The sequence below is a fragment of the Semicossyphus pulcher genome, unplaced genomic scaffold (assembly GCF_022749685.1).
Source record: "Semicossyphus pulcher isolate SPU_LCO1_2020_fin unplaced genomic scaffold, fSemPul1.0.p SCAF_11, whole genome shotgun sequence".
Taxonomy (NCBI): Eukaryota; Metazoa; Chordata; class Actinopteri; order Labriformes; family Labridae; genus Semicossyphus; species Semicossyphus pulcher.
This window is the reverse complement of record NW_027211615.1, coordinates 27253660-27270720: the sequence shown is the minus strand read 5'-3', so window position 1 is coordinate 27270720 and position 17061 is coordinate 27253660. Positions and strand designations below refer to the sequence as shown.

The 17061-nt window shown below is 39.2% G+C and overlaps 2 protein-coding genes and 1 long non-coding RNA gene across 4 annotated transcripts in view; 1 reads left to right on the top strand and 2 right to left on the bottom strand.

Moving 5' to 3' along the window:
* The window catches only part of LOC138611937 (enolase-phosphatase E1-like), a 37670-nt gene extending 36559 nt beyond the window's left edge, over nt 1–1111 (bottom strand). The window contains exon 1 of the mRNA XM_069685215.1: nt 680–1111. Within this exon, the coding sequence (XP_069541316.1) occupies nt 680–698 (19 nt within the window). The 5' untranslated portion in view covers nt 699–1111. The remainder of the gene's footprint in view (nt 1–679) is intronic.
* An 852-nt stretch (nt 1112–1963) lies between these two features.
* LOC138612549 (uncharacterized) lies at nt 1964–14188 on the bottom strand. Its single transcript, XM_069685874.1, has 7 exons — nt 14107–14188; nt 13842–13867; nt 12607–12798; nt 4148–4339; nt 2681–2883; nt 2525–2552; nt 1964–2199 (listed from the first exon to the last, which is right to left on the bottom strand). Exons 1-7 carry the CDS (start codon nt 14142–14144, stop codon nt 2099–2101), a joined length of 780 nt encoding a protein of 259 aa, XP_069541975.1. The 5' UTR covers nt 14145–14188; the 3' UTR covers nt 1964–2098.
* On the top strand, nt 5349–9491 carry LOC138612555 (uncharacterized). Of its 2 annotated transcripts, XR_011309712.1 has the most exons (6): nt 5349–5981; nt 6116–6206; nt 6456–6564; nt 7501–7566; nt 7821–7952; nt 9252–9491. It is a non-coding gene; the product is annotated as an uncharacterized lncRNA (long non-coding RNA). The 2 variants fall into 2 exon arrangements; XR_011309711.1 differs by having other exon boundaries at nt 5363–6206.
* Nucleotides 14189–17061: the final 2873 nt, after the last annotated feature.

Below are 17061 nucleotides of genomic sequence, written 5' to 3'. Positions count from 1 at the left end.
CATTCTACACCTCGGAAATAATTGACAAGATAGTCTTTCCATTCACTTTTTCTGGAGCTTCAACAGTCCCGATCTGCAGCTGGAATTTGTTTAGCTATCATGTTGTTGTCAGGTGGCAACACCAGCCCCACCCACTGAAATCATAACTTAATCTTGAGACAAAAAATGTTTGCTGTGAGATCATAAGAAAAGTTATTCAATACTAAAAATGTTAAATATCATATCATTTACTTAATTTAAGGTCGAAAGTTCCACCAAGGTGTAATACTGATTGATTAGCTCTCTTTGAAGGTCGATAGTGGGCAGCTTTAATAGCAACAGTTTCTGATTCTTCCTTCAGACATTATTAGTTTGTGAAATTTCCTAATCAATGCACAACAAACTGTTATAACTGCTAGTATTAGGCTAGTTGATGTGGTTACATGCAACAAGAGTCCCAGTGTTGATGCTTAATGATCCCATACAGCCCTATAGATGTCACAGGGTTCCTAACGCTGCATTACAAATAGCCGATACATGATAGCAGCATATTTTTAGATACTTCCAATCATGAAATTCCCCAACACACCAGACTTCATCAGAGGGGCTGTGTGCAAACGAAAACAAGCCCTGAAAGAGCTTCATTGGGAACAAGGTGTAGATATTGATTAGAAATAGAATGTGTGTGATTATACTTTACCTTCAACCGTCTCGGTCATGGTTCCAAAATAAAAGTCCTACTCCAGCAGTTACTCCTTTGTGCAGATTATGTTGCCATGAAAAAATATGTTTATGGTAGATCCTCAACTCCTCTGCGTGATTTAATCCCAGTTTAATTCCAATCTAGCCACGTCATACGAATGGCCGGTGCCGAGGATATTTGGAAAACCCGAACCCTTTGGCCACCACTGGTAACACTACACCTCCTTTTCCACTCGCATTACTTCAATCTGCACTTTTCTTCCTTGTCCCGGAAGTCAAAAACTTTTCATGGGTCCAAATGTTTGCGAGGTGGTCCAGAGAGCTGACTTCCTTTGTAGTGGATGAGGCTGGGGAGACGGACAGAGACCAATTTAAGGTGTCTTTGCCCTTTGCCTGTTTGAGGCTAGGGTTGTAGATAGAGCAGCCTGACCCCCCCTCTACCCGCTCTGACAGAATTAGACCGACCACGGGGACTGACCGACTGATGGAAGGGAAAGAGAGATTGGGAGAGAGAGCTTTAAGGTAACTTTATCCCACTGGCCAATGTTGCTGCTGGAGTCACGTGATTACAGTGTGGACTATGGTTCCACACTACTAAAGATCTATTTAATCTTAATCATAATCACTCAATAAATCAACTTTGTTTAATATAGGTTTTGGATTAGCCTGAATACAGCTCTAGAACTTATTAGGAAATGTTACATTCATGCCATGTTTCTGAGCCCCAGGCCCTGAGTTATTCTTAGAGCGGCCCGCTGCTGCTGGTATTCTGCTTCGCCTTTTTAGGCCAGAGGCGTGACCTTAACACCCCATCCCCCCCAGTCCCCCGCTCGTGTTAACTAATCCCCCTCCTCCAGACCTCCTCTGCTCGGTGCGGAGCTGTCATCAAGTGGAGAGAGAGAGAGAGGGAAGATCAGGTTGGCAGAACTCTAGGCAATATACTCCAAGTTAGATTAAATTTGCAACAGGACTCAGGACTCTGGGTCGGTTCATTAAAAAGTCCCAATGCCTGACCAGGAAACTGGAAAAGTAACCAAAAGATGCTTCGAGAATCAAAGTGATTCAAACAATGTCGGTTGTATGACATCATCCAACCACGTCCAAGGCATATACCTGTTTCAAATGTTCCTTGTTACTGTCCCTGTTAGTGTCCTCAAAACCCATTTACTCCCCAATCAGACCACCACTGTTCCTCACATTCGGGGTGGTATTGGCTGGAGATGAACTCAACACTCAAAATAAACTCATGAATTCAAATCAAGACACTCGTGAGCCAAACTGGTGACTGAAAGTTCTTTATTTCTTATGAGGTCTTCAGCTTATTTTCAAGGCGGTTATCCATGGTGTTTATTCATCAGTGATGAGACAAGTTACACAAATTAATAATCACTTGGATTAAAGACTTTCTGATTATTCTTCATGACAGAAAAACATAATTTAGCGGCCAGAATCCTCTACACCTATATACAATCATTATGGCCCCAATAGTGAAGAAAAGCATCTTCCTGTTCTTGATCCCTAAAATAAAGAAAAACAGAGCAATGAGTCGTCTGGTATCATTCACAACTCAAACCACCATAAAACTAGATTGTTTACAAATTAAATTATTAATGAGTTTCAATGTGTTAAGAGAAAGAAATTCCTAAAATGCACTGTTTAATGAGATTGAAGTCTAAAAGTCTATAACATTAAAGACCCACTATGAGGGTTCGCTTCACAGCCAGTATGGACACGAGGATTACCTAATATTTCAATGTACATGAGTCCTTGAGAGTGAAAATTCAAGATAGACTTAAAAATAAATGATGTGATATCTGAAGTTCATGATTACAGACACACTTACAATTCCAGCTGTGAACCCAGAAAGGAACCTGAAAAATAAAAAGAAAGAAAAGAATGTAAAACATGAAGTAAGAATAAAAATGATCCCTTATCCGTTAATATCACAACAACATTGCACAATGCTTTGGTTTTATTAGAACAGTAAATCTAATTTTACCTGAGAAGAAGAAACTCCAACAAACTTCTGGATTTCATGCCGTGCAATATCATTGCATTTGCAATCAAGGAATTTCCCCTCATGGAACAGAGAGTCCACAACGAGACGGACGTTTGGATTGTTGACCAGTCTTCTGCTTTCAGCTAAAACTTGCTCAGGATTGAAGGTGTGATGCATCACCACCATAATTACTCGTTTACCAGCTGTAAGCACAGAGATAAAAAAGAGTTAGAAACAAGATAAAACCAAAGAGTGAAGATAAATGTGGGTTTTACTCCATCTGTAGCGCGAACTATCACTGCCTGCTGTTGGCTTTAGATATAATTTCTGCATTATTGATCCACAGATGGTCCTATAATTCTTCATATAGCTAACAAGTGCAATGTAATTAACGAAGTTTCATTCTTTTGTATTTTCTACATGGAATTGATCAATATGAATTTTTTGGACCACTTGTTGCAGCAGAACAAGCTTAAAACAAAATTATTCAACTAACTTCAAAAGTTCCTCTGAACTCAAAATAGATGTTCAAGGTTTGATTGTCATTATATGCCAATATCAGGCCAAACAACGTACATGATATTTTACAGTTTGTCATTACCAGGAAAGTATGAACAATTTTCAGGACTTATCCTGCTTTTGGGGGTGTATACAAATTTTGTGTCCAATGAAACTCTCCCAACTTTGGTCTTGCTCCCACATGACGCACAGGACCTACGAGCTAGATAGTGGTTATGGATTGTGTTTAAATGGTCTCACTTTCAGGCTCTTCTGTAAACAGTAATTAATGTGAGTGACGAGGCCTTCCCAAGCTCTCTGAGATATTAATTAGCACCCTGCTAGCTGTGTCATGACAACTTTAAGGTTGTACAGCAAACATATTAGCTAACAAATGCTAATTCACACGTCAAGAAGATAAAGTGTAAACTGCAAAGTAACTTTAAATCTTAAGTTTTGTTGCTGGGCAGGTAACATGTAGTGGGCTTAAATAAAAACATGGACGCTAAGTTCTGATTGAGAGGCTGTTTTCATCCTCCTTATGGCTTGGCCACACCAGCATTTATAGCGGCACGATTTAAGACTGAGAGTAAATTATTCCAACGAGCTGCCAATGTAGGGCCTTTGGGGTTCCAGCTAAAAATAGAGGAATTGCTAGCTCAATGAGAAACCAAAAGAAACACAGAATATAATAAGTTAAACTGATTGCTCCTCGTATGCGTTTGAATTTATTTATTTGTTTATTTGACAGGGACAATGCACAGCTTCTTAGCTGTACCAGAGTTAGCTAGAAGCTAATTTGCATCTGTAGTCCCTGGGCAGGAAACAGAGAATAAAAACACAATTACAAGTAAAAAAAAACAAAAAACACAATTACCAAACAATACATATTCACTATAAACAACAACAACATTTCACAACAATAGTCAGTGTGAAATTAGCCAAACTTTGGACAAAGCCATTTCATACCTGGCATGTTTTCCAGGGCCTCGCTGACGTCTGTTCCGACTCGTGACACGATAGGACAGAACAGCAGGATGTAGTCACATTCATCAAGAGTGGACGAATCAATTTGGCCAACAGCCTTTAACTTGTCAACCACGGCATGATGAGCCCCAGTAGTATTTCCCGCCAAGTGGACAAAGAACTTTTTCCATGACACTGAAGAAAGAGAAGAATGTTGGAGTCATTATAAAGCTGATACATAGTTGTATGTAGCCACATCACAAGACAAAGATAAAGGAGCATCTTATAATCTAAATCTTTATTTTAGGTCTCCATGCAGATCATGGCTCTGTCAAACAGCTGGATGTAGCTCAACTCAACCCTCTGCTTTGTCTTGGATAGCTAACACTGGCCAACGTGGGCCACTGACCTAAGCAGGGATGGCATGAAGTATGTGTGCACACAGATATATGAATAGCAGAAATGTATCATTTCTGTCTCCACTATTGATATTGACTTCTGACATTAAGATATCATACAGATGTAACATTCCTGTGTTTGTGTTTTTAATTGGAAACATAACAAAACAGAGTGGCACCATACACATTTTCCATGCTTAATTCTTTAAGGACTCAAAAACCAAGTGTGTCTCCAAAAGTATAAAGTACAAATAAAAGAACATTTGCTACATTGTAACGTCACTAAAGCTTTGGTGGCCAATCAGATTTCAGGGGGGGCCTATGCCACCCAAGGCCACCCCTTGGACACGCCCCTGAACTATGATAGATAATGGTTTTGACTTCAAACAGTGGTGTAATTTTCAGTTTGGTTCCGTTTGTTTTGGCTTGTAAAGGCGTCAATCAAACCCCAATGTGAGTTTAGCATGTATTTAAAAGCTAAAGTAATATAGCATCCTACTGCTGCTTTCAAGGAAATTAGTGATTTATAGTCATGCAGGATAACTTCTGAACATCGGCACTTCTCTTTTAGCTCCGTTTCTGGTCTCCACCCACACTTAAGAAAAATGTTGTTGGCTAGCAAGTTGCTCAGTTTGTTGGTAGTCATTAGCTCCTTGCTGTGGCTAAAACTACCACTGTCAGCTAGGAGAACCAAAATAGTAAAGTTGTGGGTTAGATAACCACAACAAGAGACAAAGATCAGCTCTGAATCTTCTCTACTGCAATTTCTAAATGTAATTTATTCTCATTGACATTCAAATATGACAGTCTTGACAGACACATGATGTCAGAACAGTTAATCTGGTTTCTCACCATTCGCTCCATCCTGGTCCATGTCCCTGAGGAGAGATGAAGACACAGAGAGGAATCAACATTTAGAAAAATGAAACTAAACAAGTATCGTGTGAACATGCGTCAAAAGCTGCTTTGTCATAGCTGCTCTGCACAAGCTTGTGCCTAGCCAAGCAAACAGTTACAATACCTGACAGTACTATAATCATTATAACTCTGAAACATGGCAGAGATTCAGCAGCTCACAGCCTCAAACAGATTATTGTAAAAAATTTTACCTACTTACGAAATAGAGTGATAGTTTCTGTCTAGTCTCTCTGACATTTCTGTCCCCGACTCGGCTGCTCCCTGTCTGTGCAACACTTTCACTTTTGTTTTGACTTGAAGCAACGTATTCTCAAGTTAACCACCAAACAGGAAGTGCAACTCTTTCAGTGTAAAACAAGAGATTAGATATGAGCTAGAGTAGAGAAGTGTGGCGGACTGGCTCTTTGGTTTGACCATGTCCTGGATCTTGGATTGGATCGGAAGTACCTGTGACTGGATGGATGGTGTAGTTTGGGAGACCTTGTACCAAAATCTACACAATTTCCCCTAAAATTGCAAATGTATTAACTATTGTTATTTTGCAATGCATCATGGGTCCGAAATCATTACAATATAAGACAGCATTTTTCCACAATAACATATTGTGAAATTACAGGCAAGTCTTATTGTGACTGTAGATTATGCATAATTACAGTTTAATACTGGTATCACATGGCGGTTAAACACGAGGAGCATTTGAAAGACAGCAACATCCATATTCATCCATTCATCAATCATACGTACAGGTAAGTTGAAAAAAATATCTTACAAATATTAAAAGACTGAACTTGTCTGTCAACATTATACGCTAGTGATGATAATAAGAAAGCTGACGGTGTATCTGACAGCCTCAGTTCTCAGGGGCGAAACGTTAACTAAGGCGAAGCAGTTTAATGGTAAAACTAAGATAAAGTAACTGTTACAGTGGATATAATGACGGTAATATGTGACTAGACATCGTTGGTTTTTCACATTTCCGAATTGTTTAACGTCAGGCACGAAGCAGAGCACCATGGAGTTCCGCCGGACTTGGCCGGAGAGGTGACGCTGGACGTTGGCCAAGAGAAGCACACCGCCAGGCAAAACGGATAAGTCCGACCACTGGTGAGAACAATATTGTTTGTTGGAGTGACATTAATTTCCATAGGTTGTTTTGTGTACAAATGTCCGATTACGTAAGACGTTTAAATATCGTTTCGTTCGAATCCAACGCTAGCTGTAGCTTCAGGACGAGCTAGAAATCTAAAGTCAAAGCTAGCTAGCTACACGCAATAATGTTAGCACTTTGTCGATACCCCAATTACACCAACGTAAGTCATATTCAATGAGAACATGTAATCTTACTTGTGTGCGTTACGTTACGCGTTGTGTTCCCACTATTTGAGCAACACAAGTGATCCAAGTCGTGTTTTGAAACTATACGAGGGGATTTAGCATGAGCTAACGTTGGCAAAGCAAAGCTAAAACTAGCCAGTTACATGCATTATAGGGAGCCCTGGAGCCGAAACCGAAACAACGTTAGTTCATTAAAAGTATAGTGGCGGTGGCTGGCTCGGGGTGTTGGGGCACATATATGAGCACACGTTGTGTCTGTATGGTTTTTGAATACTGTGTTTTTATTACTGTCGCGCTGTGTGCAGTTTGCCGCAACAGACAGGAAAAGCTGCACACTGCGGACTGTTTACATTCTGGAAAGGTTAGCATCCAATCAGAAGATGCCTGGAAGCAACGAGTGCTAGCCAATCACAGTTAATGTAGAGCAGTACAAGCCAATCAGAGGCACTGAGAGGAGTGATTCACAGACAGGCCCAAAAGGAAGAGAGCACCGAGATAATCGATCTACAATGCATTATGGATTAAATATTGCATGCTGATTTAGAAAAAAAAGGGAATTCGAGACAGAGTGTTTGGGTTAAACAATTAGCTCGTGTTATCCTAGGCAAGCGTCATTAATGCTGGATAAGCAGTTAAAATTGCAAAACCTTATATGTCAACGAATGTGAGACTAATGCAACATTATTTGTGTTTTGTATCATTTAGCTACAGCTGCAAGGGAAACAAGAGCTTCAGAGATCACCCACAAGGATCATTAAAGAAGATTTTCAGGTGAAAACATTTGCTATTTTATGTTATATGCTTGAATGTATGTGCGTGTGTGTGTGTGTGTGTGTGTGTGTATATATATATATATATGTATATACAGAATCAAAGGTCCAATTTGTTTTTACTTGAACAACTACCAAAAGGATTTAAGCGTGAGCTGGACTGAATTGGGCAAGTTATAACTTTTGTATGAGGTTTGCACACCTTTGACTCTTTGTCTTGAACATTTTCTTTTCATGTGATTATGTGATTTTCAGATGTTTCATCGGTCTGCATCCTACCAGTGGCAGCCTGCGGAGTGGGAAGGTGCAAGAGACCAAATACAACCCGGTCAATCCTCACGTCTCGTCTGTTCTCAGGCTGTTGATGGATTTCGAATGGCTTTGAGGGTAAGTCATTAGCATTTCGTTTCTTTATGAGTAGGGTTTTTCATCAGTTAATGTCATTTAATCAGACAAGTTTATAGAAGTTGTTTTGTTGTGGAAAATCAGTGATAGGGATAGTTTGTTGTCACAAAGTTGTAGAGTTCCTAACCAGTAGTGGTGTAGTTGCATGGACTTAGCCCTGGATTGTCATTGAATCCTTTAACTGGAGATTTCCCGACCAGCCCGAACTGAGACAACTAATAAGATTAGATTTTAGACCACCACAAACATGCTAATACATTTTAAGTAATTGTAAGGAGATGTTCTTATTAGAAAGGCCACCAGAGGGCGCCCCTATGTTTCTGTTTCAGCGCCACTGTCCTGTTTCCCCTTTTTTGGTTAGTTGTGGCCATTTTAGGTCACAACTCTGTTTGCATTCTGTAAGGTTGGAAGCTAAAATTGGCCTCTCACAGGAATACATTTAAAATGATGATTTAGATCAATATGAGTGCAGAAAGTTAGCTAACCACTATATTTTTGTTACACATATTAATGTAATACATTTTTGTTTTATTTACTGACCTGGAAAAATCCTGTGAAATAGCCGCAGTCTATGGTGAATGAACGTCTATAAGAGTGTAGACAGTTATTTTATGTTGTTTAACACAACTCTGTTTGCATTCTGTAAGGCGATGAGCTGAAATAAAGAGGGAGAGACACTGCACTGCTCTACAGCAAGAAAAGAAACGACTCCTACGCTTATTCTGCACTTCAACTCTTATCCACAAACAATAAAATAAAATAACACAACGCAGAGACTGGATAGGACATAACTTTGAATATGGGCTAAGGAGACATCTTCCAGGGTTACATAATCAACAACCAAATAAATCATCTTTTAACCACAGTATAGTGCTCCTTACTCATCAACAATTGTGCTTGTAACTGAATGGCAGTACTACTAGGCACACAAGCCTATAAGCTTTCAGTGCGGTGGTGTTATATGTCAAAAAGCTGTTTCCAGATTGTTTTTCAGAAACAAAATAGTTTACAATGCAAGGAGTAGTGTAGGGACACCTTTAAGCAACAAAAACATTTAGTATGGAGTTCTCTGTTGTGAATACAAAAAATATGCTACTGTCCTTCCATCCAGGGCCTGTGTTGAATGGTTACCTGAGATTTGGATATTTGATCTGATTTCTGTTTTCTTGCTTATATATTTTGACACTACATGTCCACTTGATGCATTCTGCTCTCCTTTGTAGAGCAGGTGTGAGCACCGTTTTTTTCATTGTTTCTTTTCATGTCATTTTGTGATTTCAGTCTCATTGGACTCGACCCATCCAGTCGGATCAAGACAGCAAAGTTGGTCAAACTCAAGTAATCGCTCTCGCACCTTCCCACTTCCCACAAGAAAGAGGTGTAAACAGGCTGGCCTAATTGTAATTAGTTTTGTCTAATGTGTGAAAATAATTAATTTCATCTGTCTTTCACTGTTAGTCTGAACTTGTTCACAGTATCGCTCATGTTCTAATGTTTAATAAAAAGCTTTCTATTTTTGCAGCTCTGACTCGTGTTTTATTTCACAGGTGAAGAGAATCATATTAAAAGTTGAAGTTTGAATTATCTTTACAATATGCATAATTCACAAAGCTAATGTAAAAAAGTAAACAGTTGTAAAAAAGATTTTGCAAGAGTATATTGTTTTGGTGACAACATGATATTGTAAACTCGATTACAAGTAATTGCTGTTTTTCTGTGGAAAAAACACTTTTGTTTTCACAGTAAGTTAAAGTCATTTCACAGGACTTTATTGGCAACTTTTTTGCAAGGTATTTCTTGTGAATTCTACATGTAATTATTTACAGTGTGGAGATGAACTCAACACTAAAAATAAACTCGTGAGTTCAAATCAAGACACTCGTGAGCTGGTGACTGAAAGTTCTTTATTTCTTATGAGGTCTTCAGCTTATTTTCAAGGCGGTTATCCATGGTGTTTATTCATCAGTGATGAGACAAGTTACACTAATTAATAATCACTTGGATTAAAGACTTTCTGATTATTCTTCATGACAGAAAAACATAATTTAGCTAATTCAATGAGCTCAACAACAATCACTATTTGACAGAGATCTTTTCATGTTCCCTCTAAAACATGGTAATACTGGATCAAACATAACTCCACAACACACTGAACACTCATTTAAACATGCACATAACACAAAACTTGTATCTCAGAAACAAAAATACTAGAGTTGCAGCATAATTATGGTCGTACCCCTGACTTAACGATCTTATCACGTCCACATTTTCTATCTTAAAACAATGCTGACGTGCCCATGTGTTTATTGAAAGGAGGTTTGTTTCTTTGAGGCCAGTACAGACGTGGGGAAAAACTACCACCACCAAAATATCTTTAAGCACACATCGGGGCATTTCATCACTGTTTTAAGATAGACTTGAAAACATGTGAACCCACCCTTTAAAGTAGCTCTCTTCTCAACTTTCTCGCTTGCTTTCTTTCCAACTTGAACGAACCTTGTATCTGCAGATATGTCATTCTTCATTTCCCCTAAATTAAACTTCAATTAAAAGATTATTAAAAGCTTCAGCACTAAAACACCTTTATCACCCTTTACAACTCCACAACAGTAATATAATAATATCCATCTGTTTTACATGTTATCAGATGATTCACATGCTTTACATAACACAATCGTTTGTCCCAACAGGAGTCATGTAATGTGATAATAGACTGCATGCAAGTGACCACCTTTATGGATTTTTTTTTTGCCCTCCAAATACAACAACAAGGATCACCACAAGTGCGACCACCAACAGGCCGAAAACGATAAGCAGACACACCATCCTGTTCATCATCCCTAAAATAAAGAAAAACAGAGCAATGAGTCGTCTGGTATCATTCACAACTCAAACCACCATAAAACTATATTGTTTAGAAATTAAACTAATAATGAGTTTCAATGTGTTCAGAGAAAGAAATTCCTAAAATGCACCGTTTAATGCAGTTACAGAGATTTGCACAGTTAATGAGATTGAGTTAAATGCACAAAACCAGGACTTCAGATTTTACAACAAGCCAAACATTAAAGACCCACTCTTTCAATTCACAGCCAGTATGGAGTGTAAGATTACCTAACCTTTAATATCTTAATGTACATGAGTCCATGAGAGTGAAAATTCAAGATAGACTTCAAAAGAAATATCTGAAGTTCATGATTACAGACACACTTACAATTCCAGCTGTGAACCCAGAAAGGAACCTGAAAAATAAAAAGAAAGAAAAGAATGTAAAACATGAAGTAAGAATAAAAACCATCCCTTATCCGTTAATATCACAACAACATTGCATAATGCTTTGTTTTTATTAGAACAGTAAATCTGATTTTACCGGAGAAGAAGAAACTCCAACAAACTTCTGGATTTCATACAATGCAATATCATTGCGTTTGCAATCAAGGAATTTCCCCTCATGGAACAGAGAGTCCACAACGAGACAGACGTTTGGATTGTCGACCAGTCTTCTGCTTTCAGCTAAAACGAGCTCACGATCAAAGGTGTGATGCATCACCACCATAATTACTCGTTTACCAGCTGTAAGCACAGAGATAAAAAAGAGTTAGAAACAAGATAAAACCAAAGAGTGAAGATAAATGTGGGTTTTACTCCATCTGTAGCGTGAACTATCACTGCCTGCTGTTGGCTTTAAATATAGTTTCTGCATTATTGATCCACAGATGGTCCTATAATTCTTCATATAACTAACAAGTGCAATGTAATTAACAAAGTTTCATTCTTTTGTATTTTCTACATGGAATTGATCAAATGTAATTTTTTGGACCACTTGTTGCAGCAGAACAAGCTTAAAACAAAATTATTCAACTAACTTCAAAAGTTCCTCTGAACTCAAAATAGATGTTCAAGGTTTGATTGTCATTATATGCCAATATCAGGCCAAACAACGTACATGATATTTTACAGTTTGTCATTACCAGGAAAGTATGAACAATTTTCAGGACTTATCCTGCTTTTGGGGGTGTATACAAATTTTGTGTCCAATGAAACTCTCCCAACTTTGGTCTTGCTCCCACATGACGCACAGGACCTACGAGCTAGATAGTGGTTATGGATTGTGTTTAAATGGTCTCACTTTCAGGCTCTTCTGTAAACAGTAATTAATGTGAGTGACGAGGCCTTCCCAAGCTCTCTGAGATATTAATTAGCACCCTGCTAGCTGTGTCATGAGAACTTTAAGGTTGTACAGCAAACGTATTAGCTAACAAATGCTAATTCACATGTCAAGAAGATAAAGTGTAAACTGCAAAGTAACTTCAATGTTCAGTTCAATGAGGACTTGTAAAAAAGAAACACAGAATATAATAAGTTAAACTGATTGCTCCTCGTATGCGTTTGAATTTATTTATTTGTTTATTTGACAGGGACAATGCACAGCTTCTTAGCTGTACCAGAGTTAGCTAGAAGCTAATTTGCATCTGTAGTCCCTGGGCAGGAAACAGAGAATAAAAACACAATTACAAGTAAAAAACAAAACAAAACACAATTACCAAACAATACATATTCACTATAAACAACAACAACATTTCACAACAATAGTCAGTGTGAAATTAGCCAAACTTTGGACAAAGCCATTTCATACCTGGCATGTTTTCCAGGGCCTCGCTGACGTCTGTTCCGACTCGTGACACGATAGGACAGAACAGCAGGATGTAGTCACATTCATCAGGAGTGGACACCTCAGTTTGGCCAACAGCCTTTAACTTGTCAACCACGGCATGATGAGCCCCAGTAGTATTTCCCGCCAAGTGGACAAAGAACTTTTTCCATGACACTGAAGAAAGAGAAGAATGTTGGAGTCATTATAAAGCTGATACATAGTTGTATGTAGCCACATCACAAGACAAAGATAAAGAAGCATCTTATAATCTAAATCTTTATTTTAGGTCTCCATGCAGATCATGGCTCTGTCAAACAGCTGGATATAGCTCAACTCAACCCTCTGCTTTGTCTTGGATAGCTAACACTGGCCAACGTGGGCCACTGACCTAAGCAGGGATGGCATGAAGTATGTGTGCACACAGATATATGAATAGCAGAAATGTATCATTTCTGTCTCCACTATTGATATTGACTTCTGACATTAAGATATCATACAGATGTAACATTCCTGTGTTTGTGTTTTTAATTGGAAACATAACAAAACAGAGTGGCACCATACACATTTTCCATGCTTAATTCTTTAAGGACTCAAAAACCAAGTGTGTCTCCAAAAGTATAAAGTACAAATAAAAGAACATTTGCTACATTGTAACGTCACTAAAGCTTTGGTGGCCAATCAGATTTCAGGGGGGGCCTATGCCACCCAAGGCCACCCCTTGGACACGCCCCTGAACTATGATAGATAATGGTTTTGACTTCAAACAGTGGTGTAATTTTCAGTTTGTTTTGGCTTGTAAAGGCGTCAATCAAACCCCAATGTGAGTTTAGAATGAAGTTAAAAGCTAAAGTTATATAGCATCCTACTGCTGCATTCAAGGAAATGAGTGATTTGTAGTCATGCAGGATAACTTCTGAACATCGGCACTTCTCTTTTTGCTCTGTTTCCGGTCTCCACCCAAACAAGAAAAATGTTGTTGGCTAGATAGTTGCTCAGTTTGTTGGTTGTCATGAGCTCCTTGCTGTGGCTAAAACTACCACTGTCAGCTAGGAGAACCAAAATAGTAAAGTTGTGGGTTAGATAACCGCAACAAGAGACAAAGATCAGCTCTGAATCTTCTCCACTGCAATTACTAAATGTAATTTATTCTCATTGACATTCAAATATGACAGTCTTGACAGACACATGATGTCAGAACAGTTAATTTGCTTTCTCACCATTCGCTCCATCCTGGTCCATGTCCCTGAGGAGAGATGAAGACACAGAGAGGAATCAACATTTAGGGAAATGAAACTAAACAAGTATCGTGTGAACATGCGTCACAAGCTGCTTTGTCATAGCTGCTCTGCACAAGCTTGTGCCTAGCCAAGCAAACAGTTACAATACCTGACAGGACTATAATCATTATAACTCTGAAGCATGGCAGAGATTCAGCAGCTCACAGCCTCAAACAGATTATTGTAAAATGTTTTGCCTACTTACGAAATAGAGTGATAGTTTCTGTCTAATCTCTCTGGCATTTCTGTCCCGGACTCGGCTGCTCCCTGTCTGTGCAACACTTTCACTTTTGTTTTGACTTTGTGCAACGTGTTCTCAAGTTAACCACCAAACAGGAAGTGCAACTCTTTCAGTGTAATGCAAGAGATGGAGGAGGAATAAATACACTCTACACTCAACACTCTAACACGTAAGATTTATATTGCAAACTGTGCAATGGATAAAAACACGACAAAGAACAACTAACCATTACACCGACTTCTTTCAGGTCTCATTTTCAATCACAAGAATGTTTCTGACACCAGATTACACGCATAAAGATAATGACGGCAGAAAATCCATCACGTGAATGACTCTTGCGGCTATGGGACATTGACGGCATTGAAGGCTGATTACATTGTTATCACTTCCTGTACCTGATTCATGGGTGGGAAGTAAATTCGGAGCTAGCTCCAGTTATCCTACCAGGTGTAACTTTATTATGGTCCAGCGTTCCAGGTTTAAGAGATTTGTAAGTTTAGGTTACACAAGCAAAGAACCACACCATCAACAGGAGTGAGACTGATGATAATGATGCTTTGACATGGAGAGGTTGAAGTTCTTGCAGTCAGCATTTGGGGGAAGCTTCACTGGGGATCGCTGCAGCACCGGGGCACGACGAACCGCCTAAGGAGGGAAGAGGAGGAGCGGGGTGGGTATGAATTTATGGGAATGCCAGAAGAGGTGCGGTTGAGGTGTGGTCCTGCTCCTGAAACTTGGTTGGTTATTCTCAAGACTGTGTTTTCCAGACCATATTTGAATGACTCTACACTCTGAATATTCATAACTAAAGACAAGATTTCCTGTGAAGTCCTGGGAGTTACAAACGCTTCAATTTATGATGTTTTAAGGTTTGGAATATCCTTGAATACTCGCTTGATATACAACGTAATATATATATATATGTTTATTGTTTTATTGTTTTGGCCTTTTAAGCTTTTATTTACAGAGAGAGGACGGTGTCGTAAATAGGGGAAGAGAGAGTGGGGACGACGCGCGGCATAGGGCCGAGGGTGGGAGTTGAACCCGGGGCCGCCTCATCGAGGACTGCAGCCTCTGTATGGGACGCACGATTTAACCACGGAGATAAACGTAATATTTAATCCACACAATCACTCAGTAAACCAAAAATGCCATCTTACCAAAAGATATTAATTAAATTGTAAACTCTGTATTAAAATATATACAGTATATTAAAATATACAGTATATGCCAACTCTATACTAACCAATGTAGAGAACCACCCCACACAGACAGGCTGCTGGTAGGAGGACCCGCCCCCCTGGTCTTAGAGCTGCTGACTGCTGCTGCCTTCAGGGTCTGCTGGTAAGCTTGGTAGAAAAATAAAAAAGCTCTATAAAGGAGAAGAAAATGCATCAAAAAACTGTTTAAAATTATACTCAAAACTAATTTAGCAGTAGTCACAGCTCCTCTGCTCTCCGGTCCCTCGATGCTACATAACAGTAACCTCAGCAAAGTACCAGTGTATTGGGTTTATCAAATGACCAATTACTGTGTTTTTATTCTAAACAAACTGCAGCAGCTCACTCTCCCTCCTGTGTATTTGAGTGTTTGTATTCCTCAGTGAGCTCTTTCTGTGTTTAGTTGGATTTGTATGCCGTGCACTCATTTCAGAATGACTCACCGCAGAGAAAGAAATCATACTTTCAATGCTTCAATTACCAACTTGAAAGGTCTAATTTGTCTGAGCTGACAGCTTCCCTGCTTAGTATTTTTGCTTCAATGATTTCAAACTAACATGTTTTTGAACTGAAATTAAATGCAACCCACACAGCCTATTTTCTAAGTTTCTACTGAAAGCACAATAAGACGGCACTTTATTGAGCTTTCTCCAATAGACTCCAAAGAGGGTACTTTATCACATCACTAAAATGGCACCTTAGAGGGCACTACATTGCATTTTCTGCACTGGACGGAACCACAGAGGGCACTTGATCACGTTTTCTCCACTTGAAGGGCACTCTAGAGAGCACTTAACTGCATTTTCTTGCACATTGGGCCATTGTGGAAGGCATTTTATCATTTTTAATTACGTCATAGAAGGAGACGTTTTTACTACTGAAAGGGAAACCTAGAGGGCACTTCCCATTTTCTCCCTGTGACAGGCACTCTTGAGGGCATATCACCAAGTTTTCTCAACTGGAAGGGCACCTTAAAGGTCAGTTTTGTCTACTGGACAGGAAACCTAGAGTGCACTTAATTGCATTTTGGAGGGCACTGTGTTTGCTTGCACGTTATCATTATCTTCATGTTGTTTTATTTAGCGTAAGGGCATCCAACTTGCAACTTTTTTTAAGTGCAGCAGAGGCGTTAGTTGCCCCTTTAGTCAGATCAGTTTTAAGTAGGGATGCACCATGTTATCGGCACGCTAGCGGTATCTGCACATAAAGGCTTGAAAACATTTTTTTCTGCCGATAAAACAATGCTCTAATTCTGCCTACATGCTCAATGATCCCTAAAGGAGCTTGACGTGATTCTACGAGTGAGTGAATGCACGCGAGTGTGCACGCGCACTGCCTGCATCTCGCCTCTTCCGCCAAGCGCAAAGAAAGGTGCAAGACGTCTGCGGACAGGAAGGTTGATTTCATTTTCTGTATTTGTTCTGTGCATTAGGTAAAATTTGCCCTAGTTGTGGCTGTTGTCAGGATTGTCTCAGGGGGAGCATCATCCAAGCCTGTCTAAGTTGAATTAATATTACAGTTTTATTTGAAAGAAACAGAATAAATATGGTTATTTGTACATAACCTAAGTTTAAGTACTTTTCCTATATTGCCCAGTGAATGTGTACGTTTCAAAAAGCACTGTACTATGTTATTTCTGCATCTGCCAGTGGGCCAGTAGGCATGATATCAATTCCACTACATGGGAGACTTCATGTTC